Genomic DNA, 25,435 nt, shown 5'->3' with positions numbered 1-25,435 from the left:
CCACCTGAGTCCATACCCCAGACAGACAGAACACCCTCCTCCTGAGTCCATACCCCAGAGAGACAGACAGAACACCCTCCTCCTGAGTCCATACCCCAGACAGACAGACCACCCTCCACTCTCCTCCCGAGTCCATGCCCCAGACAGACAGAACAGCAACACAAGCAGAGCTACAGCACCCCTCATTCTGAAACAATACCTCTTCATATATGATGCACTTTATGAGGCTCAGACCCCCTCCTTATATACACACAGCTCAGTTAAGCAGTACGTGTACAAGAGACACGTCATACTCAGTGGAAAATTAATAAAGCCATAAGGACGTTCCGATAAAAAAAGAACATTTTATCAGATAAGTTTCAACACATAGCAGTTCAGTTCAATCGATGTTGCAGGAGACTGTGAGAAGTCTGCAACTGCAGTGATCTCATGTCTCAGTACAGTTTGTTTGTGAATAGGTACAGAACTATGTGGTAAAAGACACAAACTTGTAATATAATCAGAATCTATCAGAGCACTTCTAGAACAATTGCTGTAGTGTAGAGCAGACAGGGAGTGAATGGGTGTATATTTTGGGAAGGGAGGGTAGTGCATTGCGGTAGTAGGCTATGAGGGGAGGTCAGGTTTGGAGTTTAGCCATTGCTCAGAGGTTAACGCCCCTAGACTTGTGATATGGGAGTAGAGTGAAGTTGCCCTTAAAATATGTTCTTGGGTCAGTTTTGCATTATTCCAACTAATGATTATGATCGGGGAGGGGACGCTGATCCTAGTTCTGTACCTAGGGGAAACTTCATCCCAGAGTTTATGATAGGTGTGACTGACCATTGTCAGATCTCATCCATGTAGGCTGGATCTAAGCATTATGGCGAAGCTCCACCGAGCATTCTAGGCAAAGGGAAGGTTACACCATACTGCTTCTCCACCTATCCAGAATGTTTCATATCTGCCTTCTGTAAACACAGAAGGGAAAGGACGAGGTCAAAGGACCACGAAAACTGAGAAAGAAGGAGTTCAAGGCAATGAGAAAAAAAAAGAAATCACACAAGTGAACTTGCCTTCACCTGTCTAGCTACCTGGCTGTCTGCCTCCTGCAGACTTGTGCTACATCAGACAGACTCATTGTAAATGCTTCAATGAATTACATGAGATTTGGGTACAAAATCACCAAAACAAAAATAACGTTGTACTGGAGAGAACCCCAAAATGGTTTGGAGGACTGGGGTACCCACAATGCATTATAATGGGAACGTTGTGACGTCATGTTGTTGCGCTAGAACTGCACGACCCAACAAGAAGCCTGTGGGTGGTGGTCGGTTCGTTCAGCCTTTCTACAGTAAAAGCAACTGTACTAACTAGCACGCTAATTTGGAGTAGCCCTACCTAAATCAGTTAATTAAGCCCAGGTAAGCACCATTTCGCAAGCTTTTGGGGAGCTAGCTGCTACTAGCCAGCTAAGGGCATGCTAACGAAGCTGAGCTAGAACAAGTAAACTGGTTCAACGTTAGCGTAGCTAAATTTACAACAGCTTTTAGTGAATTGCAAACTAATAAAACCGTAAGTAAACGTTGGCTAACTAGAAGTTGATACAATAATACAGTGCATTCGGAAAGTATAGGCCCCTTTACTTTTTCCACATTTTGTTACGTTAGTCTTATTCTAAAATGGATTAAATTGTACCCCCCCCCCCCCCATCTACACAAAATACCCAATAATGACGAAGCCAAAGGAAAAACTGGATTTTAGATTTTTGCAAATGTATAGAAGTAACAAGTATTCAGACCCTTTACTCAGGACTTTGCTGAAGCACCTTTGGCAGTGATTACAGCCTCGAGTCTTAGTTACAAGCTTGGCACACCTGTATTTGGGGAGTTTCTCTCATTCTTCTCTGCTGATCCTCTCAAGCTCTGTCAGGTTGGATGGGGAGCGTCGCCTCACAGCTATTTTCAGGTCTCTCCAGAGATGTTAGATCAGGTTCAAGTCCAGGCTCTGGCTTGGCCGCTCAAGGATATTCAGAGATTTGTCCCGAAGCCACTCCTGCGTTGTCTTGGCTGTGTACTTAGGGCCGTTGTCCTGTTGGAAGGTGAACCTTCGCCCCAGTCTGAGGTCCTGAGCAGGTTTTCATTAAGCATCTCTGTACTTTGCTATGTTCATCTTTCCCTCGATCTGCTGAAAAACATCCCCACAGCATGATGCTGCCACCACCAAGCTTCACCGTAGGGATGGTGCCAGATTTCCTCCAGCTGTGACGCTTGGCATTCAGGCCAAAGAGTTCAATTTTGGTTTCATCAGACAAGAGAATCTTGTTTCCCATTAGGTGCCTTTTGGCAAACTCCAAACGGGCTGTCATGTGCCTTTTTACTGACGAGTGGCTTCCATCTGGCCACTACCATAAAGGCCTGATTGGTGAAGTGCTGCAGAGATGGTTGTCCTTCTGGAAGGTTCTACTATCTCCACATAGGAACTCTGGAGCTCTGTCAGTGACCATCGGGTTCTTGGTCACCTCCCTGACCAAGGTCCTGCTCCCCTGATTGCTCAGTATGGCCAGCTCTATGAAGAGTATTGGTGGTTCCAAACTTCTTCCATTTAAGAATGATGGTGGCCACTGTGTTCTTGGGGACCTTCAATGCTGCAGAAATGTTTTGGTACCCTTCCCCAGATCTGTGCCTCGACACAATCCTGTCTTGGAACTCTACAGACAATTCCTTCTATCTCATGGCTTGGTTTTTGCTCTGTCAACTGTGGGACCTTATATAGACTGGTGTGCCTTTCCAACTCCTGTCCAATCAGTTTAATTTAACATAGGTGAACTCCAATTAAGTTGTAGAAACATCAAGGATGATCAATGGAAACAGGATGCACCTGAGCTCAATTTCAATAATGAACGACGTAGAAGGTGTGGAACTGACCTTCCATGGAGTTGCATTATTTTCCAGAGAACTCATTGAGCCCCGAGTTGATTATCCCTTTCATACCATGGTTATAATTTAACACGTTTGCCGCTAGAAATATGTTAACCTCTCTAGGGTACATAGGACGGTAGTGTCCCATCTGACCAAAATCCAGTGAAATTGCAGAGCGCCAAATTCAAAAACAGAAATACTGATTATAAAAAAGTGTTATACATAGGTTTAAAGATGAACTTCGTTTGAATCCAACCACGGTGTCAGATTTCCAAAAGGCTTGCGAAAGCATTCCATGCAATTATCTGAGAACATCGCCCAGCAGACAAATCATTACAAACAGTAACCAGCCAAGTAGAAGAGTTACACAAGTCAGAAATAGGGATAGAATTAATCACTTACCTTTGATGATCTTCATATGGTTGCACTCAGAAGACATTAATTTACTCAATAAATGTTTGTTGTGTTCGATAAAGTCTCTCTTTATATCCAAAAACCTCCGTTTTGTTTGCGCGTTTTTTTCAGTAATCCACAGGCTCAAACGCAGTCACAACAGGCAGACCAAAAAATCCAAATTGTATCCGTAAATTTCATAGAAACATGTCAAACGATGTTTATATTCAATCCTCAGGTTGTTTTTAGCCTAAATAATCAATAATATTTCAACCGGACAATAACGTCGTCAATATAAAAGGTAAACAATTAAGGCGCGCTCTCGGGATTGCGCATGAAAAAGCTCTGTGACACTTTAGGGTCCAGTCATTCAGACTGGTCTTACTCCCTCATTTTTTAGAATACAAGCCTGAAACAATTTCTAAAGACTGTTGACATCTAGTGGAAGGCATAGGAACTGCAATTTGAGTCTTAAGTAAATGGATATTGTAATGGCATTGAATAGAAAACCACAAAAATAAAAAGATCCTACTTCCTGGATGGATTTTTCAAAGGTTTTCGCCTGCCAAATCAGTTCTGTTATACACACAGACATTATTATAACAGTTTTGGAAACTTTAGAGTGTTTTCTATCCAAATCTACCAAATATATGCATATCTTAGCTTCTGGGCCTGAGCAGCAGGCAGTTTACTTTGGGCACGCTTTTCATCCGCAGGTGAAAATAGTGCCCTCTAACCTAGAGAAGTTTTAACAATGTAATTAGAGCAGTAAAAATAATTTGTCATACCCATGGTACATGGTCTGATATACCACGGATGTCAGCCAATCAGCATTCAGGGCTCGAACCACCCAGGTTATAATGCCCTTTATAAACTGGGTGTTTTGAGCCCTGAACACTGATTGGCTGACAGCCGTGGTATATCAGACCATATACCACGGGTATGACAAATTATTTTTACTGCTCTAATTGCGTTAACCAGTTTATAATAGCAATAAAGCACCTTGGGGGTTTGTGGTATATAATCAATATACAGCGGCTAAGGGCTGTATTTAGGCACTCTGCGTTGCGTCGTAGTCTCCTCTAGCGCGTCGTGGAACACACCTTCACCGTTCATTATTTTCCATAGAACTCTTTGATTATCCCTTACATAATGCACGCTCTAGAATGCCCTTCAAGCCAATAAGAAAGGAGTATTCAACAATGCCATGGTATAACTAACTAGCCAGTTGGCTAGCCAAGTTGTCTGCCTGCGTTAGCGAACAGTAGCTAGCTAGATGGCCGAGGAGAACAGACGTGTGGAGACTGATTGCTAGCCAGTTAGCTTTCGCTAAACCTTCCAGGGCATGAAGGAGTGAGTGAGTGAGCCCACTCCCTTGGCAAATCATGTCTAGCCAACTAGCTATCTAGAACATTTTCACTAGGTAGCTAACGTTATTGTCTAACTAGCTATACGTGTTTTATGGTTTATGGAGTCAAACCAGTAACTTTACTACAGTGCTGGTTTTGTACTTCCTAGACTGATGTACATCACATCATTAATGTGTTGTACAGTCGTGGCCAAAAGTTTTGAGAATGACACAAATATTAATTTCCACAAAGTTTGCTGCTTCAATGTCTTTAGATATTTTTGTCAGATGTTACTATGGAATACTGAAGTATAATTACAAGCATTTCATAAGTGTCAAAGGCTTTTATTGACAATTACATGAAGTTGATGCAAAGAGTCAATATTTGCAGTGTTGACCCTTCTTTTTCAAGACCTCTGCAATCCGCCCTGGCATGCTGTCAATTAACTTCTGGGCCACATCCTGACTGATGGCAGCCCATTCTTGCATAATCAATGCTTGGAGTTTGTCAGAATTTGTGGGTTTTTGATTGTCCACCCGCCTCTTGAGGATTGACCAGAAGTTCTCAATGGGATTAAGGTATGGGGAGTTTCCTGGCCATGGACCCAAAATATCGATGTTTTGTTCCCCGAGCCACTTAGTTATCACGTTTGCCTTATGGCAAGGTGCTCCATCGTGCTGGAAAAGGCATTGTTCGTCATCAAACTGTTCCTGGATGGTTGGGAGAAGTTGCTCTCGGAGCAAGTGTTGGTACCATTCTTTATTCATGGCTGTGTTCTTAGGCAAAATTGTGAGTGAGCCCACTCCCTTGGCTGAGAAGCAACCCCACACATGAATGGTCTCAGGATGCTTTACTGTTGGCATGACACAGGATTGATGGTAGCGCTCACCTTGTCTTCTCCGTACAAGCTTTTTTCCGGATGCCCCAAACAATCGGAAAGGGGATTCATCAGAGAAAATGACTTTACCCCAGTCCTCAGCAGTCCAATCCATGTACCTTTTGCAGAATATCAGTCTGTCCCTGATGTTTTTCCTGGCGAGAAGTGGCTTCTTTGCTGCCCTTCTTGACACCAGGCCATCCTCCAAAAGTCTTTGCCTCACTGTGCGTGCAGATGCTCTCACACCTGCCTGCTGCCATTCCTGAGCAAGCTCTGTACTGCTGGTGAATCAACTTTAGGAGACGGTCCTGGCGCTTGCTAGACTTTCTTGGGCGCCCTGAAGCCTTCTTCACAACAATTGAACCGCTCTCCTTGAAGTTCTTGATGATCCGATAAATGGTTGATTTAGGTGCAATCTTACTGGCAGCAATATCCTTGCCTGAGAAGCCCTTTTTGTGCAAAGCAATAATGACAGCACGTGTTTCCTTGCAGGTAACTATGGTTGACAGAGGAAGAACAATGATTCCAAGCACCACCCTCCTTTTGAAGCTTCCAGTCTGTTATTCGAACTCAATCAGCATGACAGAGTGATCTCCAGACTTGTCCTCGTCAACACTCACACCTGTGTTAACGAGAGAATCACTGACATGTCAGCTGGTCCTTTTGTGGCAGGGCTGAAATGCAGTGGATTTTTTTGGGAGGGATTCAGTTCATTCACATGGCAAAGAGGGACTTTGCAATTAATTGCAGTTCATCTGATCACTCTTCATAACATTCTGGAGTATATGCAAATTGCCATCATACAAACTGAGGCAGCAGACTTTGTGAAAATTAATATTTGTGTCATTCTCAAAATGTTTGGCCCCGACTGTACATTGTGCAGTTGAGAAACTCGGCTATAAAATAAACAGTAATGCATGTATGATGGCTACCTGATATGAGAATGTGTCTAACTGAATCCTGCTACTGTTTGCGCTTCTCTCCTGTCCCCTCCGGAGATTTGTAGAGGCCAGACGGGCTATGTCTGAGCCCTAAGGCACAGCCGAGCATCCCAACTGGACCACTACAAGTAAGACCTGCGAGTAGTAAGCCCATATCTGACCAGGTTTGGGTCAGTTCCAATGCAATTCAGTCTATTCAGAGAGTGAGTAGCAATTTCAATTCAGTTTCAATTCCTCTCTAAATTAAATTGACCCAATCCATGGTCTGATGTTGGTCTTACATTCTGCCCTTTATATTCTGCTCATTGTTTATTTTTAAATGTTTTATTTAACCTTTATTTAACTAGGCAAGTCCGTTAAGAACAAATTCTTATTTACAATGATGGCCTACCAAAAGACAAAAGGCCTCCTGCGGGGACGGGGGCTGGGAATAAAAATATAGGACCAAACACACATCACGACAAGAGAGACACCACAACACTACCAAAAGAGACCTAAGACAACAACATAGTGTGGCTATGTATTTTACCCTGTCAACATTGCGAGTTGCAGCCCAGTTTAATTCACTCACACACGCTGCAGAGGATCGATCAATTGAGACAAAAGACATTGTGTCCCTTAAAGAGAGGAAATAAAATGACTGTGACCAGCCCTGTTCCGAGAGCTGACCGTCTCCCTCTCCCCTACAGTGCAGTGAACCAAATGGGTCGTTGTGTCTTTCTGTTCCTGCTGCTACAGACCCTGCAGACATTGGCCGAAGGTAGACATGAAGTATATCTACCGCTCTCTCTCATATGGKCATTTGRTTTGCATGTGTGTTAACTCTCTCCCCTTKTTCTCTCTCTCTATTAGATGGCCAGTTGCTGTGTGTGTGTGAGGGCAGCGGCTGCCTGAACTCCCCCCAGTGCGAGGGCTCTCAGTGCTACTCGTCGGTGGCGGTCAGTAGCCATGGGGCCGTAGTAACAKGAGGCTGCCTGCAGGGATCAGAGAAGACCCGTTTGATCTGTTCCACGGCCTCCTCCCTCAGCCATGCCCTGCTCTGCTGCTCCAGCTTCATGTGCAACCGCAACGCCACCGCCAGCTCACTACTGCCCCTCCTCGCTACAGGTGGGAACTGCACCCCTTAAACTACTTTTAAGAAAAGCAAAGACTTTGGCTTATTTCATGGCATGCTGGGTCCAGTTATAGTGATGTAACATTTTCTCTCTCTCTCTTCCGCCTTTCTCCCTCCAGCTCCAYAAGAAGAGCCTGTGAGGTATCGTGTGGAGACTCTGGCCCTGTTTGTATTGGGTCCAGTAGTGATCCTAACCCTCCTGTCAGTCCTATCTGTGTTGGGCTGCAGGAGGCTGCACCACGGCAGGCTACAGKGACTACAGGAGTTTGACCCAGAACAYGATGCGARTGACGGACTCATCACCTCTAATGTTGGGGACAGCACTRTGGCTGTAAGAAGAAAAMACTTGTATGAGTTTGTTTGCAWYTATTTTATAGAGAYKKCRSWMYWSKRCTSMCTCTCCCCCACTTCTCTCTCTAGGAGCTGTTGGACCACTCCTGTACGTCAGGCAGTGGTTCAGGCCTGCCTTTCCTGGTCCAGAGAACTGTGGCCAGACAGATCAGCCTGGATGGAGTGTGTAGGTGTGTAGAAACGCAACAATTAGATCAGCCTGATGGAGTGTGTAGGTGTGTAGAAACGCAACAATTAGATCAGCCTGATGGCGTGTGTAGGTACGTAGAAAGGCAACAATTAGATCAGCCTGCTGGAGTGTGTAGATTCATAGAATCACAACACATATAACAGACAAACACATAATATAAATGTAAACAGGGGTTTTGTAACAAATGAGGTCTCTCTCCCCATGTCTTTAGGTAAGGGGCGTTATGGAGAGGTCTGGAGGGGTCAGTGGCAGGGGGAGAACGTGGCTGTGAAAATCTTCTCCTCCCGAGACGAGAGGTCATGGTTCAGAGAGACTGAGATCTACAACACAGTGCTACTGAGACATGAGAACATACTGGGTGAGTAGGCGTCCATCTCTCTCTCTAACCCACATCCAGCTCCAACACGCTTTATTGGACACAAGCACACAACAGCATATCGAACAATGTTATGATATGAAATGGTAATATTCAAATAATATTTAATAATGGTCAGGGTTCTCAAATAATGTAAGAGCGGTGGTGTTATCATATACAGTGCCTTCGGAAAGTATTCAGACCCCTTGACCTTTTCAACATTGTTACTTTACAGCCTAATTCTAAAATGGATTAAATCGTTTTCCCCCCTCAATCTACACACAATACCCCATAATGACGAAGCAAAAACGGGTTTGTTGAAATGTTTGCACAAAAAAATATATATATATATCACGTTTACATAGGTTTTCAGGCCCTTTACTCAGTACTTTGTTGAAGCACCTTTGGCAACGATTACAGCCTCGAGTCTTCTTGGGTATGATGCTACAAGCTTGGCAAACCTGTATTTGCGGAGTTTCTCCCATTCTTCTCTGCAGATCCTCTCAAGCTCTGTTAGGTTGGATGGGGAGCGTCGCTGCACAGCTATTTTCAGGTCTCTCCAGAAATGTTAGATCAGGTTCAAGTCCGGGCTCTGGCTGGGCCACTCAAGGACATTCAGAGACTTGTTCCGAAGCCATTCCTGTGTTGTCTTGGCTGTGTGCTTAGGGTCGTTGTCCTGTTGGAAGGTGAACCTTCGCCCCCCAGTCTAAGGTCCTGAGCAGGTTTTCATCAAGGATCTCTGTACTTTGCTCCATTCATCTTTCCCTCAATCCTGACTAGTCTCCGCCACTGAAAAACATCCCCACAGTATGATGTTGCCACCACCATGCTTCACCGTAAGAATGGTGCCAGGTTTCCTCCAGACGTGACGCTTGGCATTCAGGCCAAAGAGTTCAATCTTGGTTTCATCAGACCAGATTATCTTGTTTCTCATGGTCAGAGTCCTTTAGGTGCCTTTTGACAAACTCCAAGTGGACTGTCATGTGCCTTTTACTGAGGAGCGGCTTCCATCTGGCCACTCTACCATAACGGCCTGATTGGTGGAGTGCTGCAGAGATGGTTGACCTTCTGGAAGGTTCTCCCATTTCCACAGAGGAACTCTGGAGCTCTGTCAGAGTGACCATCGGGTTCTTGCTCTAACATTTTGCTCTAACATGCTCTGTCAACTGTGGGACCTTATATAGACATGTGTGTGCCTTTCCAAATAATGTCCAGTCAATTGAATTTACCACAGGTGGACTCCAATAAAGTTGTAGAATCATCTCAAGGATGATCAATGGAAACAGGATGCACTTCAACTCAATTTCGAGTCTCATAGCAAAGGGTCTGAATACGTATGTATATAATTCTTTTTATTAATACATTTGCAAAAGTGTCTTAACCAGTTTTCGCTTTGTCGTTATGGGGTATTGTGTATAGATTGAGGGGGAAAAAATAGTTTAATCTAATTTAGAATAAGGCTGTAACGTAACAAAATGTGGAAAAGGTCAAGGGATCTGAATACTTTCCAAATGCCCTGTAAGACCATTACAGGTGTTCATAAAATCTCCCGCCGTACTTAGCAGCACCCTGTTAAAAATTCCTGGGGAGAACCCTGATGGTAATATTAAAATAATAGTTATTAGTTAAGATATTTGACCTCTCGGTTTCCTTCCAGGCTTCATGGCGTCAGATATGACGTCTCGGAACTCCAGCACCCAGCTCTGGCTTATCACACATTACCATGACAACGGCTCGCTCTACGACTACCTCCAGAGGGTTCCCGTGGAGACGGGGGAGGGCCTAGCGATGGCGACGTCGGTGGCGTGCGGTTTGGTGCACCTGCACACGGAGATCTTCGGCACCGAGGGGAAGCCGGCCATCGCTCACCGAGACCTGAAGAGCAAGAATATACTGGTGACCAAGGAGCTACGCTGTTGTATAGCTGATCTGGGTCAGTAGTGTGTGTGTCTGAGTGTCTGTCTTTACATGCTACTAATTAGCTTCGGTACTTAAATCCAGTGTGAAAGAAATGTCAGAGATTGATAGACGCAGAGCCATATAAGAAAAAAACAGGGCACCCAGTCACACAGAGTAGCCATTTTGTGCCAGTACTGACCAGTTTCTCTCCTCTCTCTCTGTTCCCTACAGGCCTGGCGGTAACCCACTCCCAGTCAGACAACCAGCTGGATGTAGGAAACAACCCCAAGGTGGGCACCAAGCGCTACATGGCTCCTGAGGTGTTGGATGAGTCCATCCAGACAGACTGTTTTGATGCCTATAAGAGAGTGGACATCTGGGCCTTCGGTCTGGTGCTGTGGGAGATCGCTAGTAGAACCTACAGCAACGGTGAGGACTAATAATGTTTTATTACCTCAAATAGTTCAGGAACCTCTGACGTCAAGTGGCTTCCTCTCCTCGTCCCCTTTCCTTCACCCAGCCCCTGTAACCCTTGACCCTAACACTAGATGTCCTCTTACCCCTGTGATCAGGTATTGTGGAGGAGTACAAGCCTCCGTTCTATGACCAGGTGCCTAACGACCCCAGCTTCGAGGACATGAGGAAGGTGGTGTGTGTGGAACAACAACGACCYTTCATCCCCAACCGCTGGTTCTCCGACCCTGTGAGTATGACCACTACATGTCCACACACACTGGTACCATGACCTTAACGGTAACACTAAATTAAGGTCATCTGTTCTCAGGTTTATGTGTTTCAAACCCTATCTTTTTGTATATCAACTTACAATGACCCTCTCCATCTCTCGCCCCCTCTCCTCTCTTTCTCTCTCTCCCACCCTCTCTCTCTAGACCCTGTGTGCCCTGGTGAAACTGATGAAGGAGTGTTGGTACCAGAACCCCTCGGCTCGCCTCACAGCCCTGCGCATCAAAAAGACCCTGAACAAGATCCATAGCTCCCTGGAGAAAGGAAAGAAGTCGTGAGGAGAGGAAAGGAGGACGACTGCCAGAGGAGAGATGGAAAGAAGGCAGGGGAGTAGAGATGCCAGATCAGATGGACACAGCTGCTGCTACTGAACATGAATGTTGTTTTCCGTATTGGCTGAATGCTGAACTATCTGGTCACTCTGTGTGAGAGATGGTGTTACCGTAGCCTTACCCTGCTTTAAAGGCCTGTGCACGCTGCAGGGGTCAGGGGCTCAGACCCTCTACACACACGCACGCACACACGCACTTCTGCCCATTTGTCGTTTCAATGTTCAGCCAATCATATTATGCTGCTCTACTCAGACAATCAGATGTGTATTCCAATGTAGGTACACACATGAACGAACACACACACAATATTGAGTTCAGTTACACAGGAACAGAGCCAATAGGATCAAATGAACGCTGTGGTTGTGAACTCTATAGTAAAATATTTATGTAATGTGCTTTATGTGTAGGGTGGGACTATGATGATTTGTAATGTTATGTTTGGGAGTTGGTCTTGGTAAGGGAAAACTGATTACATTACAAGGAAACTTTATGTACCCATGTAAATGCAGTTTTTTTGGCTAGTAAGACATTGTGTATTTACAGAGGAAGTCAGGAGACATGCCTCCACATGCTTTGAATTGTGAGCTGTGAATGCATTACAGTTATAAACATAGGAACCACATACTGATTCAGTGTTGTATGCTTTGTAGAATTCCACCCAGTGCTCTTGATTTAGCTCATACCCGCGCCATGTTGGCAGTTTTCTCCTTGGGGCCAATTGACTGGTTTCAAAAGCTAAAAACTCTGCCTACCCAGAGTGCAGGGCCGGCTTTGGTTGTGGGCCCCCTCTTTACGGCGGAGAGAGTTTTTTTAAACGTGATTTTACTGTGTTCTATATATTTCCACAGTAGGAGGTTGGAATAATACTGTGAAAATTATGATAATGCCCTTTTAGTGTAGTAGCTGTTTGGAATTTCGGCCTGTTTTGGTGGGAGGAAGTTTCGGCCTTCCATGGTGACATCACCATGTGGTAAATTAGTTAATAGACCAAGAAGAAAGAGTTCCAAACCTCTCTGCCAATAACATTTTTAGTTTTCCACTCCCAGACAGTGCTAGTAAAGTTTTTTGCCTTAGAAATGACTCTTGCTAAGAAGCTATTTTTGTTTATTTTTGACAATTTTAATTGAAAACAATCACAGGTACTTAAAGGTATACTTCCGTATTTTAGCAATGAAGCCCTTTATCTCTTTCCCCAGAGTTAGATGAACTGCATACCATTTGTATGTCTCTGCATCCTGTATGAAGTCAGTTGGAGGTAGTCTTGTGAGCCAATGGTAACTAGTCTAAGGTATCTACTAGCATGTGCAATTGCGCTAAGGCTAGTTAATAACTTCCTTCAAACTACACGTAGAGACAAATGGTATCCACGAGTTCATCTGACTATGGGGAAGTAGAAAAGGTATGAAATTGTATGCACTCACGACTAAGTCGCTCTGGATAAGTGTCTGCTAAATGACAAAAAAAAAAAGAGTCTTATTGCAAAAATACCATAGTATGCCTTAAATGTTACCCAGAAATGATTTGATATTGACATAAAAACGGCTGCATTGAACCTCAGAAGTTTGGGGGCAGAGAAAAAAACGTAAACATTGACAAATTTTGCCAGGGGGTGGAGATATTTTTGCAGTTATAAAGCTAAATTCCTGTAATTCTACACATTGAAATGACATGTCATGTTAATGTGATATGAGTGAGAATGACTAACAAAATCAATGAGGCCCCCTTGGAGGTCAGGGACCCTGGTATTTGGCCATGATTACTACAAGTTAAGATAGCTGGCTAGACTAGCTACCAATCTAAACATTGTTAGCTGACATAGTTAATTGAGTGACTGACATAAGAGAAACTGCTGTTGCACAACCACATTTTTAAATTTCAGCTGGTATATTCTACTATTCTTACTCTCAATAATAAGTTGAGACCCGGCTGAGTTCCTTTTCTGGGGGGGATCCATAGGCCCTAAGTGACCACTAAGTGACCACTTAGAAACGGAACTGCAGGAGTGTCAGGCAAGTTTAATCACGTGCACCTTATGATTCTGCTCACCCCAGGACCTTAAGTTACCTGATCAGGATTAGTGGACAGGTTCGCCAATGCATAGGAAACAGAATCGTTCCTTTTGAGAGAATGTTTTACAGGAAAAGGCCAGGATTAAACCCGACCCGTAGTAGCCTGGTTAGCTGAAAAAGACATTGCTCGTTTTGGGGGTCAGAGGTGTAACTGCTTTGATTAGATTGAATCCTGAACTTAAGTTTGTAAGGAACAGTGTCTGGAAAATACATGTCTTTGTAATAGGGTTGTACTAGTACCAAGGTTTTTAAAGTTGAGCCCCAGATAAGATTCAGAACTGTAAAGTGATCTGTTTTCACACTGGTACTGAAGCTAACCAGGTGTCGCTCAATTAAGGTTCCAGGAAGAAGTTTCCCCTAACCACAGATCTATAAATCAGATTACCATACTACCCACATCCTAACTTTAACCACTACGGGGATGACATATCAGACCCTGTATCAGGCAACTTCTACCTACTCAAGGAGGTCAAGAGAGGGCAGATTGGGGTATTTCTAGGGGCTGGATTAGATCCGTATCGCGGAAGATCCATGTTTTAGCTCGATTGAAATTTAAAGACAACGTTCCTGAGTTTTCGGAGACTGTATTCACGGTAAACGCCATTGTCTCACGTCAGATGGCGTCAGTCCTCGGCGACGCTCGTCCCTCAACCAATATCAGTGCATGCCGAATCGTCTCCCTATCTGAAGAAAGACAATGCGGTAAACGCTGCATATGTCGGCTCAATCGGAAATTACCTTTACATTTTAACGCGGATCTACCACAATAGGGAATTTATCCAGCCCTTATTCGGAGGGCAGCTAACAAATGTGATTGGTTACGTTAAAGCAAGAAATGTGAATGGGGTTAGAAAACATCCACACTGAGATTTGAACATCAGGGCATCAACAAGATCAGAAGGCGACCTTCTGGTCCCTGTACCTAGTCCATTGCGCCACTAGGGGGAGGCACCAGTCTTTTTACCGCACATATATAAAGCTGTTCAGTCAGTCTGTCAGAATGACAGTAGATTTGGGAATGTGATTGGTTAAATATGTTGGGTTAGAGAACTGAAACCACACTGGGATTCGAACCAGTGCCCTTGTGTGTCGAAACTAATTTTGTACACTCTACCGCAGCGGCCTAAGGCACGGCATCTCAGTGCTAGAGGCGTCACCACAGACCGGGTTTGGCCGTCATTGTAAATAAGAATTTGTTCTTAACTGATTTTTAAAATATGTTTTATTTAAATATCATGTTTTAAATATGTTTTATTTAACTAGGCAAGTCAGTTAATAACCTCTTGAAGCTAGAGGGCAGTATTTCTATGTTTGGAAAAATAACGTTACCAAAGTAAGCTACCTATTTCTCAGGCCCAGATGCTAGAATATGCATATAATTGACAGATTAGGATAGAAAACACTCTAAAGTTTCCAAATCGGTCAGAATATTGTCTGTGAGTATAACAGAACTGATTTTGCAGACGAAAACCTGAGGAAATCCAACCCGGAAGTGCCTCTTATTTTGAAAAATCCCTGTTCCATTGCCTGCCTTTCCTCCATTTAAAGGGATATCAACCATATTCCTTTTCCTATGTCTTGCACAGGGTGTGAACAGTCTTTAGACATAGRTTCAAGCTTTTATTCTGAAAAATGAGTGAGATTTATCAAATCGCGTCAGTGGACTGCCAGATGTCCTTCGATTAGTTCATGCGCGCGAAAGTGGTAGCTCAACATTTTCTTTCTCTCTTGTATTGAATAGTTTACCGTCCGGTTGAAATATGATCGATTATTTATGTTAAAAACAACCTGAGGATTGATTATAAAAAASYTTRGACATGTTTCTARGAACMRTACGGATACTATTTGGAATTTTCGTCTGCCCTTCATGACCTGCCTGAGCCTGTGGATTACTGAACATAACGCGCCAACCAAATGGAGGTTTTTGGATATAAAAATAATCTTTATCGAACAAAAGGAACATTTATTGTGTAACTGGGAGTCTCGTGAGTGCAAACATCCGAAGATCATCAAAGGTAAGCGATTAATTTGATTGCTTTTCTGACTTTTGTGACCAATCTACATTGATGCTAGCTGTTTGTAATGTTTGTCTAGTGATCGATAAACTCACACAAACGCTTGGATTGCTTTCGCTGTAAAGCATATTTTCAAAATCTGACACGACAGGTGGATTAACAACAAGCTAAGCTGTGTTTTGGTATATTGCACTTGTGATTTCATGAAATCAAATATTTTTATATATTTTTTTACATTTGGCCCTCTGCAATTCTGCGGATGTTTACGAAAATGATCCCGCTAAAGGGATCTGTGCGCCAAGAGGTTTTTAAGAACAAATTCTTATTTACAATGACGGCCTAGGAACAGTGGGTTAACTGCCTTGTTCAGGGGCAGAACAACAGATTTATACCTTGTCAGCTCAGGGATTCGAACTAGCAACCTTCRGGTTACTAGTCCAATGCTCTAACCACTAAGCTACCTTCAATAAAGGTAAAATAAAACATGTTTTACCACCTAACAAACCTTTTTTTATTTGCCATTCACCTGTAGCTGCAAACTCTGCCTACATCCAACTAATCACATTTATTCTCCCCTCAGAACAAGATCGAAAAAGGAAAACTCCACTGAGCTTTAAACATCAGAGGGCAAGGTGGAGCTACCACCATATTGCTTATAGTGTAGGGGTTAGGGGTCAGTTTGGAATTGGGCATCTATGGGTCCCTTTTGGAAAATGAGCATGCACAATTATTTACATAAAAAGAACCAACCGTACATCTAGTTTTAGAGATTCCGTATTCATTCACAAAATGAGCTTATTTTGTTGCTGTAATTTTTTTAAATGACATGTAATAAAACTATCTGCACTGTTACCAAACACCATCTGCTGTCTTCAATTCTGGTGGTAAATAAATTGATTACGTAAAAAAATATAATCAGCTCTATTTACAATGGATTTACACAGATTATGCTTACATTAGAAGTTGATCAGACACTTGTACAATGAGAGAACTATGGCCACGGCTAGCCCCCTAATCAGACAGGTCTACTGTGGCCTCATCAGTGCAGGTTGGAGTTGAGTATCAGAGGTAGTTCACTAGGGCCGGGATTCAATCCGATCGCAGATTTGGACAATGCACCACTAGGTTTTGGCCTTTCTAGGGAGTTTTTCCTAGCCACCGTGCTTCTACACCTGCATTGCTTGCTGTTTGGGGTTTTAGGCTGGGTTTTAGGAAGGGTTATATTTTAGGAAGGGCTATATAAATAAATTTGATTTGATTAAAGGTATTTTCCGATTGAGCAGACATATGCAGGGTATACTGTGAATGTGATCTCTGTGAACTCGTAAATATTGACTTTCAACCGTGCACTGCTGACAAAGCACGATCAGGAGAGAGAGAGAGAGAGACTCAACTGGATTGGACTGTAAAACACTAGGGCAAAACTTTGAGAATTGGAACAGGAAATTTGACGTGTAACTGACCAATGAATACTGACAGTAACCCTAGATTTACAGACGATACTGACCAGAGACAGAGTCGAAGTTGAGGATGTTGTTCATGAGAGCGGTAGAGAGGATGATCTCATCATAGACAGAAACACTGTCTTCCACCAGCCCTGTGTTACCACCCTGAGGACTCGCTGCCAGGATACACAACACTATAACACAGGTACACTGCCTGCTACCAGTCATGTAACACTGCAACAGTAGAGGAAACCTGGCTTCATACACTAGAAGGCTGGAGAATAATACCCAAGGATCTGAGAAACTTCCTCTGTAGTCTGGGGCCTCAGCAGAACCTCACTGAAACCTGCACAGACAGAGAGAGGAGATCAACACATCGACTCAATACAACAATAACAAGTACACAAACAGTTCCTAACAACCCTACAGAGGAGACAAAGATAGCAAGCTCTTTCCTCCACAATCTCCCTCTGACCGATCTTTCTACATTTTAGTTATTTAGCAGACACTCTTATCCACAGCGACTTACAGTAATGAGTGCATACATTTTCATATTTGTTTGTACTATTTGTTTCTCTCACTCACTCCCTCCCTTTGTTTCTCACCTCTCACGGACTTGAGCCAGTCCACATTAACTGGCATCCAGTATATCTGGGTCAGTGATGGTCCTGCCTGGTATTATCTTGCTGAAGAAGGCCAGGTCCTCTGGAGTTACCCTGGAGAAAGGCCTCCTCTCTGGGGCAGCTGCGGGGGACGGGGTGGGTCTCTCTCCCCCAGCATGGAGCTCCCGACAGCAGACGCCACAAGACCCGGGCCTGGGTGTTTGGAACAGGCCGCTGCTGAAGCCTGAGGGTAAAGTTCTGACCACGGCTGGAGGTGAGGCAGTGCTGAGGGGACTCAGCCACCTGAGAGCAGTCCTCAGACGCAACCTTCTGTGGGGGAGACCAGCCATGGCTGGGGAGAGAGCGGATGCCTAGAGTGGATGGAGAGGGATACTTAGTTAAATTGCAAAGTGTATTATTTGGATGTTTTACATGCACTGACTTTAAGTTTGACAAAGTATTCCTGCAGAACTAAAACCAATCATATAACTACACAATCTAATTGTGTAAATCTAACCACAATCTAATGGTTTAAACACAAACACACACACACAATACAGTAAGCTAGTGCCATGCAACAATGCAATGCTTCCCCTTGTTAACCTACTTTCATTAACATACTGAACCTGTCACTGTAGATCAGTCGCGTTTGTGCTTTTCTTAGCTTCTAAGAATGTGCACCATTGTCATTAGATGGACGACGTTTTCCTTGAATACAACAGCACTGCAACTTTAGATCAGACTTGTTATGACATGGGCTATTATTAGCTACTAACGTTACACGTCAACCACTGAAAAATACAAGATGTGGCTATAGCTAGCTAACATTACTTTGGATAACGTCTGCTACCAACCAATTTGGGAACGTTGTTGGATGCAAGTGTCTCTATTCGTGTCGTATGTCGCAAATATAGCTATCTGTCACAAAGGGCAAGGGCAGATGAAGCTACAACGTCAAGATTGTTGGTCAATCAATTGTTTACATCAGGACAGATAGTTAGGAACCTTGTACGTAAGAACTAGTGGGAGGTCAGGACCGTTTGGCTGAAAACACAGTTCTGGGGAGGTGCAACACAAAAATGTTGGGTTGCCTACCTCCCACCAGATCCTTCAGAGTCCTTGGTCCTTGCTTGTGGACTCTCCTCTTGTGGACTCACCCCACAGTTTTTCAATGGGGTTTATGTCCGGGGACTGGGGTGGCCATTGCAAAAGCTTGATTCTATGGTCAGTGAACCATTTTCGTGTGGATTTTGAGCTATTCTTTGGATCGTTGTCCAGCTGGAAGATTCAACAATGACCCAGTTTTAGCTTCCTGGCACAAGTTTTGATCTAAAATCTCCTGGTACTTGATGGGGTCCATGATGCCATATAACCTAACAAGGTTCCCATGGCATTTGGAAGTAAAAGAGTGTGGATTAGGTTATTTTCTGCATGGCCATGGCACTTTTTACGCCAAACCCACCTCTGGTGTTTGTTGCCAAAAATCTATATTTTAGTGTCATCAGATCATAGAACCTGATTCCAATCATAGTTCTAATGATATTTAGCAAACTCCAGCTGCTTACGTTTGTGGTTTGGTGACAGCAGAGGCTTTCTTCTGGCAACCCTTCCAAATAACTTGTCTAATTGTAGTTTTGGAGACTTGATGACACCAAGATGTAACCAAATTCTGCAATTCTCCAACTGTGATCCTTGGAGATTTTTGTTGCCACTTGAACCATCCTTCTCACTGTGCGTGGGGGCAAAATACACTTGCGTCCTCTTCCAGGAAGGTTCATCACAGCTCCAGTTGTTTTACATTTCTTAATTATTGCCCTAATAGTGGAGATGGGTATTTTCAGGAGTGTAGCTATCTTTTTATAGCCATTGCCTGTTTTTTTTTTTAAGTTTAACAATCTTTTGTCTCATTTCATTTGTTTGTTCTTTGACCTTTTCTATGTTGATGGATGACTAAGGGAGTTTAGCTTGTGTGTCACCTCATTTATACSCCYGTGAAACAGGAAGTCTTGGATGACCACCTATTTTAAATAGTAAAATCTTAATCAGAATATACATCAATTATATTTTGTTCATAAGAATTTCTAGGAGAGCCAATAATTGTGACACGCCTGTTTTTTAATAAAATATTTTTTTCTTTCAACAATTGTAACTCAATTGAAGGTTAGACTCATATGATATTTTGAGTGTAAGATCAAGCTGATAGACAACAATGACATGTTTTCACAGAATTTTTTGTTCTTATTTACCTAGGGTGCCAATAATTCAGGAGGGCATTGTACACTTCCACTCATTACTTGGCAAATGTGATGGAGTAAGTCTTCATTGTTACCCTTATCTCTCTCCCTTTGACTACACTCATGTCAGTCATACATCATACTACAAAATAGTAAGCTTCAATGGAAAAAATATGATTAGACAAATAATACTATTTATATGAATGATACAGTATGTTACTAAAATGAAATTAAAATGAAATGTTTTTGTAATGATTACATTTTTATGAAATGTAAAAAAATATATATAACAAATAAAAACAAAACAAAAGCAAGGTAAAAAAGAAAAGGACACATGGATGACAGCTTATGAGATTTGTTTTAGAATTTTCTCTATCTATCCCAACGGTATAAGCACTGGTAATATAAGTATAAGTATAAGCACTGAATGCTCTAGCATTCCCTCTGATAGGCTATGTTTGCCATATTACACCTATATCTCCCTGTAGATCTATCCAATACTTTCAAGATGTAGGAGTGCTTAGTGTTTATACTGTGTTATGCAGTATGACTTAACAAAAATCAAACAGAGTGAAAAAAATTGTATTCTCTTTTTATTCTTTGTTTTTTCAGTGCATGCAAAAATACAGTATCCCTCCCTGCTCTCTCTCTATTACCCAGTCTACTCATCCATTTTCAAGCTTTCATCCCTTCCCTGCTCTTCTATCACCCTCTCAGTTCCACCTCCAGCTGGCTCCCTCTTTCTTCTTCTCCAGTCTCTTCCTCTCCTCTTTCCTCATCTTTTCTCTCTTCTTCTCCTCCTTTTCTTGAATCTTTCTCTCCATCTCCAGGAACTCAGCTTGAGCTTTCTCTCTCTTTTTCAGCTCCTCAGAACACTTCTTCTCTTTCTTAATCCTGTCTTTCATCATGTCATTATGTATCTTCATCAGCCCCTCTAACCTKTTTTTCTCTGCCTTTTCCTTCTCTTTTCTTTCCTTRTCTCTCTTTTCCTGTTCTAACTTCTCCCTCTTCTTCTCAGCCTTCATGACTTTCTTCTGCTCTTTCTCTCTCTCCTTCARGTCRTTCTCCTCCCTCTTTTTTTGCTCCTCCTGCTTGTGTTTCATCTCCTTTCTCTCTTTCTTGTCATCTTTCAACTTCTTATTTTTCTCTTTTTCCTCCATCTTCAAACACGGGATTTTCTGCATGTGGTTCATGACCAGAAAGCCCACTCTTCCCAGGATGGTCTCTGCTCTCTCTGATGAAACCTTCCCATTGGAGCACTTGGAATGGGCACAGTCCACCTCACTCTTCAATCCCTCCCTCGGGCTCACATCCTTGACGCTCCTCTCTTCACTCTCAATTTCAAGTCTTATCCAACAATCCTAACAGGAAGACATTGACTCTAGATGTAGTATTGTTTCAGTGTTGCACATTCAATACACATTTGAGTAATCAACATACAATGATGGCCTCATGGGGCACCCCATTAGATTTTACAATACCCATAGATGTACTTCCTGAGTCCATACTAAAAGTAATACAAATGTTAACCCTAGTAAGGGGTGATGTTTTATACTATGAGCAAAGAGCAGCAGGGTTGGGGTCAATTCCAGTCAATTCCGGTCAATTCAGGAAGTACTCTAAAATTCAAATTCTCTACAACGCTTTGAATTGAAATGGAACTGACCCCCAACCCTGTAAAGTAGTAGTGTAAAACAGGACACCTACCATTGCTTCTTCCAGGGTCCAGGGCCTGGGTTCATCATCATCATCCTCTGACCTGCATATGGAGGCTCCCACTCTAACAGGCGTCTTAGTGACCACGCAGATCAGAGGGGTGGGCAGCTCATCATTGCGGGTTGCCAGAGTTAATTCAGCATCTGGGTCCAGCTGGTGAGCGTGAGGGCAGAGATCCACCTCTTTACTAGTGCCCTTCACTTTCTGATCTGGCTGCTTGTGGTCCTTGTCATGGATGCATGCCAGGCTTGGAGGAAGTGCAAGGACAGGGCTTTTATCACCGGTCAGWTCCTCTCTCTTGACAGTGGATGTAACTGCACTTGCCTCTGTGTCAACTGAGCACTCTGTGGTGTTCTCAACGGTCTCCTCTGGCTGTTTGTGGTCAATGTTGTGGGTGCAGGGCAGCCTTAGAAGCAGAGCTGCGGGTGCAGGAGGACTTTTATCAGCCAAAAACTCCTCTTCGAGGACAGTAGACACGGAAGCGGCTGCTTCACTGGCAACTGGACACTTGTTGGTTCCCTCTACTGCCGCCCCTGGCAGTTTGTAGTCAATGTCAAAGACTGGTGGCAGGCATGGAGGCAGCACTGAAGGAAGAATTCTAGCTGCCCACCGGTTCTTGACAGTGGCTGTACCTGCAGTGGCCACTTTGGCAACTCGGCACTCCGTGGCTGAAACAGCAGGCTGGGAGGTTTCCGGGACATTGAATGAATTGCCAATGAACCGCTGAGCCAGTGGTGGGAGAGAGAAAGGATAGAATCTGTCCTCTTCCTTGATATTAGATATTGCCACTGTAGCAACTGAGACCTCAGTGGTTCCCTCTACTGTCTGCTGTGGTGGAATGGAGTCATRGTTAAAGAAGTGTGGCAGGTATCGATGCAGCATTGAGGAAAGATGTGTATCTGTCGATAAGTCCTCTCCTTTACCAGCAGATACATCTGCAGTGGTCTCTGTGGCAACTGGGCACTCAACAGGGACAAAGTATGAAAATACAATGAACCGCTGGCCATCCTGAGCGCGTATGGCCAATGGAGAGGGGGGATGCAACATGGTTGGTATAGGCCTCCGATTGGTGAAAGCCAGTGGTGGGAGGGAGTCAATACAGTGAGCCATGAACTCAGTGAGTGGACGGTTGGTCACATCTCTCACATTCTGCAGGAGAAAAGAAACAGACATGATGAAAGTGATCACATTCAGTACATACATACTTTATGAGTGAACAKTATATACTAATACATCACATATACAGTGCCTTCGGAAAGTATTCAGACCCCTTCACTTTTTCCACATTTTGTTACCTCACAGCCTTATTCTAAAATTGATTAAATAATTATTTGCGCTCATCAATCTACACACAATACCCCATATTGACAAAGCAAAAACAGAATCGTTCCACATTCATTACAACAACAACAAAAAATGGCGATTTACTTTCGTATTGAGTACTTTGTTGAAGCACCTTTGGCAGCAATTACACCATAAAATCTTCTTGGGTAATACTCTACAAGCTTGGCATACTTGTGTTTGGGGACTTTCTCCCATTCTTCTCTGCAGATCCTCTCAAGCTCTGTTAGGTTGGATGGGGAGCGTTGCTGCACAGCTATTTTCAGATCTCTCCTAGTCCGGGCTCTCGCTGGGCCACTCAAGGACATTCAGAGACGTGTCCCAAAGTCACTCCTGCGTTGTCTTGGCTTTGTTCTWAGGGTCGTTGTTCTGTTGYAAGGTGACCCTTCGCCCCCAMTCTGAGGTCCTGAGCGCTCTGGAGCAGGTTTTGATCAAGGTTCTYTCTGTACTTTGCTCAGTTCATCTTTACCTCYATCCTGACTAGTRTCCTAGTCCATGCCGCTGAAAAACATCCCCACAGCATGATGCTGCCACCACCGTGCTTCACCGTGCCGTAGGTGCCAGATTTCATCCAGACGTAACGCTTGGCAATCAGGCCAAAGATTTCAATCTTGGTTTCATCAGACCAGAGCATCTTGTTTCTCATGGTCTGAGAGTCTTTAGGTGCCTGTTGGCAAACTCCAAGCMGGCTGTCATGTGCCTTTTAACYGCKTGATCGGTGATGTGCTGCAGAGATGGTTGTCCTTCTYGAAGGATCTCCTATCTCCACAGAGGAACTCTTGAGCTCTGTCAGAGTCACCATCGGGTTCTTGGTCACCTCCATGACCAAGGCCCTTCTCCTCCGAATGCTCAGCTTGGCCGGGCGGCCGGCTCGAGGAAGAGTCTTGGTGGATCCAAACCTCTTCCATTTTAGAATGATGGAGGCCACAGTGTTCTTGGGGACCTTCAATGCTGCAGAGATTTCTTGATACCCTTCCCTAGATCTCATCCTCGACACAATCCTCTGAACTCTACGGACAATTCCTTCGACCTCATGGTTTGGTGTTTGCTCTGACATGCACTGTCAACTGTGGGACCTTATATAGACAGGTGTGTGCCTTTCCAAATCATGTCCTATCAATTTCATTTACCACATGTCGTAGAAACATCTCAAGGACGATCAATGGAAACAGGATGCACCTGACCTCAATTTCGAGACTCATAGCAAAGGGTCTGAATTCTTATGTTAATAAGGTATTTCTGTTTTTAAGTTTAATACATTTGCAAAAAAAATGTAAAACTGTTTTTTCGCTGTGTCATTATGGGGTATTGTGTGTATTATTTAATCCATTTTAGAATGAGGCTGTAACGTAACAAAAGGTGGGGAAAAAAAGGTGTCTGAATACTTTCCCGAAGACGCTGTATATATCGCTGTATATATCTATTGTCCTCTCAGATGCTATGCACCAGTCTGTACCAACCCTGGGTCTTCTAGGTAACGAGTCAACTAAGTGTAAAAATACATGCCCAACACCCAGCATAACATTTTACATTTAGCAGAAGCATTTATCCAGAACGACTTACAGTTAGTGCATTCAATTTAAGGTAGCTAGGTGGGACAACTACATAATCCTGATATGAAGGTCTACGAGAGATCGCTTGGTCTTGTTATTTACATTTTTTTCAAGACAAGGCAACCATAAGAACTGAGGACTATGTACATAACAATACTCAGAGACATACACGATACAACACAAGAAAAGTTATCAGACAAAATACTGTTAGCTTACGTTCAATGGCATATGGCACATTTTGCCCGTATATTTGACATATATTTGCTTTAGTCAATATTGTTCAACAGAACTCTAGTGACTTTGTCAAAGTTGGTCTTGTTACCTCCTCAATCAGGCTTGGCATTTTCCTCGTCTCAAACCAAATCCTCTTCATCTCCTTCTCCTGCTCCCTCTGGATCTGCCACATCAGAGCCAACCTGGCCCCAGCTCCATCATGTAGTCTGTCTGGATCTCCCTTTCCTTCAACTGACACTCAGCCTCCTCTGTGTCAGCGTTGAACCCTCCATGTCTTCCTCCTAGCTAACAATAACTCTGGAAATTACATAACGTTGTAGTAAGTGGCGTGTTGCTAACCAAATAAGTAATGCATCTCTTTACGATGTGCACACGTTTCTTCCCGTTTACTTACAATTAGCAAGTGACAATCCCAATCCAGAGATGATTATGCAATAGACCTATCTGAAATACTAGTAAAAAGTTGGGCTGGAAAGCGACCAAGTTCAAATGAATCGATTTTGGCTGTTCCTATCATTATGTTGCACAATATCCTTCATGACATCATCATTGTGATGCAAGGCGTTGCTATTGGAGATGACCAAAGCTCAGACTTTAAAAAGAAAACTTCAGGCTCTCTCTGTACCTTACTATTGAGCCATTATTCAACCCCCCATGTAACGCCACTCCATATTGAGCCTTGTTCAACCCCCATGTAACACCACTCCATATTGAGCCTTATTCAACCCCCCATGTAACGCCACTCTATATTGAGCCTTTATTCAACCCCCCATGTAACGCC

The 25,435-nt window shown here is 43.5% G+C and overlaps 1 protein-coding gene and 1 long non-coding RNA gene across 2 annotated transcripts; one reads left to right on the top strand and one right to left on the bottom strand.

Moving 5' to 3' along the window:
- Window positions 1–1,249: 1,249 nt before the first annotated feature.
- LOC111970840 (activin receptor type-1) lies at window positions 1,250–12,073 on the top strand. Its single transcript, XM_070445896.1, has 12 exons — window positions 1,250–1,403; window positions 6,518–6,588; window positions 7,150–7,220; window positions 7,313–7,567; window positions 7,694–7,905; window positions 7,995–8,078; window positions 8,125–8,140; window positions 8,327–8,473; window positions 10,128–10,403; window positions 10,601–10,798; window positions 10,942–11,072; window positions 11,260–12,073. The coding sequence occupies exons 3-12, from the start codon at window positions 7,163–7,165 to the stop codon at window positions 11,389–11,391; spliced, it is 1,509 nt and encodes a 502-aa protein (XP_070301997.1). The 5' UTR covers window positions 1,250–1,403; window positions 6,518–6,588; window positions 7,150–7,162; the 3' UTR covers window positions 11,392–12,073.
- Window positions 12,074–16,877: 4,804 nt separating this feature from the next.
- LOC111971146 (uncharacterized) lies at window positions 16,878–18,600 on the bottom strand. The gene is made up of 3 exons (XR_002878229.3): window positions 18,184–18,600; window positions 17,580–17,947; window positions 16,878–17,320 (listed from the first exon to the last, which is right to left on the bottom strand). It is a non-coding gene; the product is annotated as an uncharacterized lncRNA (long non-coding RNA).
- Window positions 18,601–25,435: the final 6,835 nt, after the last annotated feature.

Source organism: Salvelinus sp. IW2-2015, linkage group LG12 (genome assembly GCF_002910315.2).
Source record: "Salvelinus sp. IW2-2015 linkage group LG12, ASM291031v2, whole genome shotgun sequence".
Classification (NCBI taxonomy): domain Eukaryota; kingdom Metazoa; phylum Chordata; class Actinopteri; order Salmoniformes; family Salmonidae; genus Salvelinus; species Salvelinus sp. IW2-2015.
This window is presented reverse-complemented; position numbering and strand designations above follow the sequence as displayed.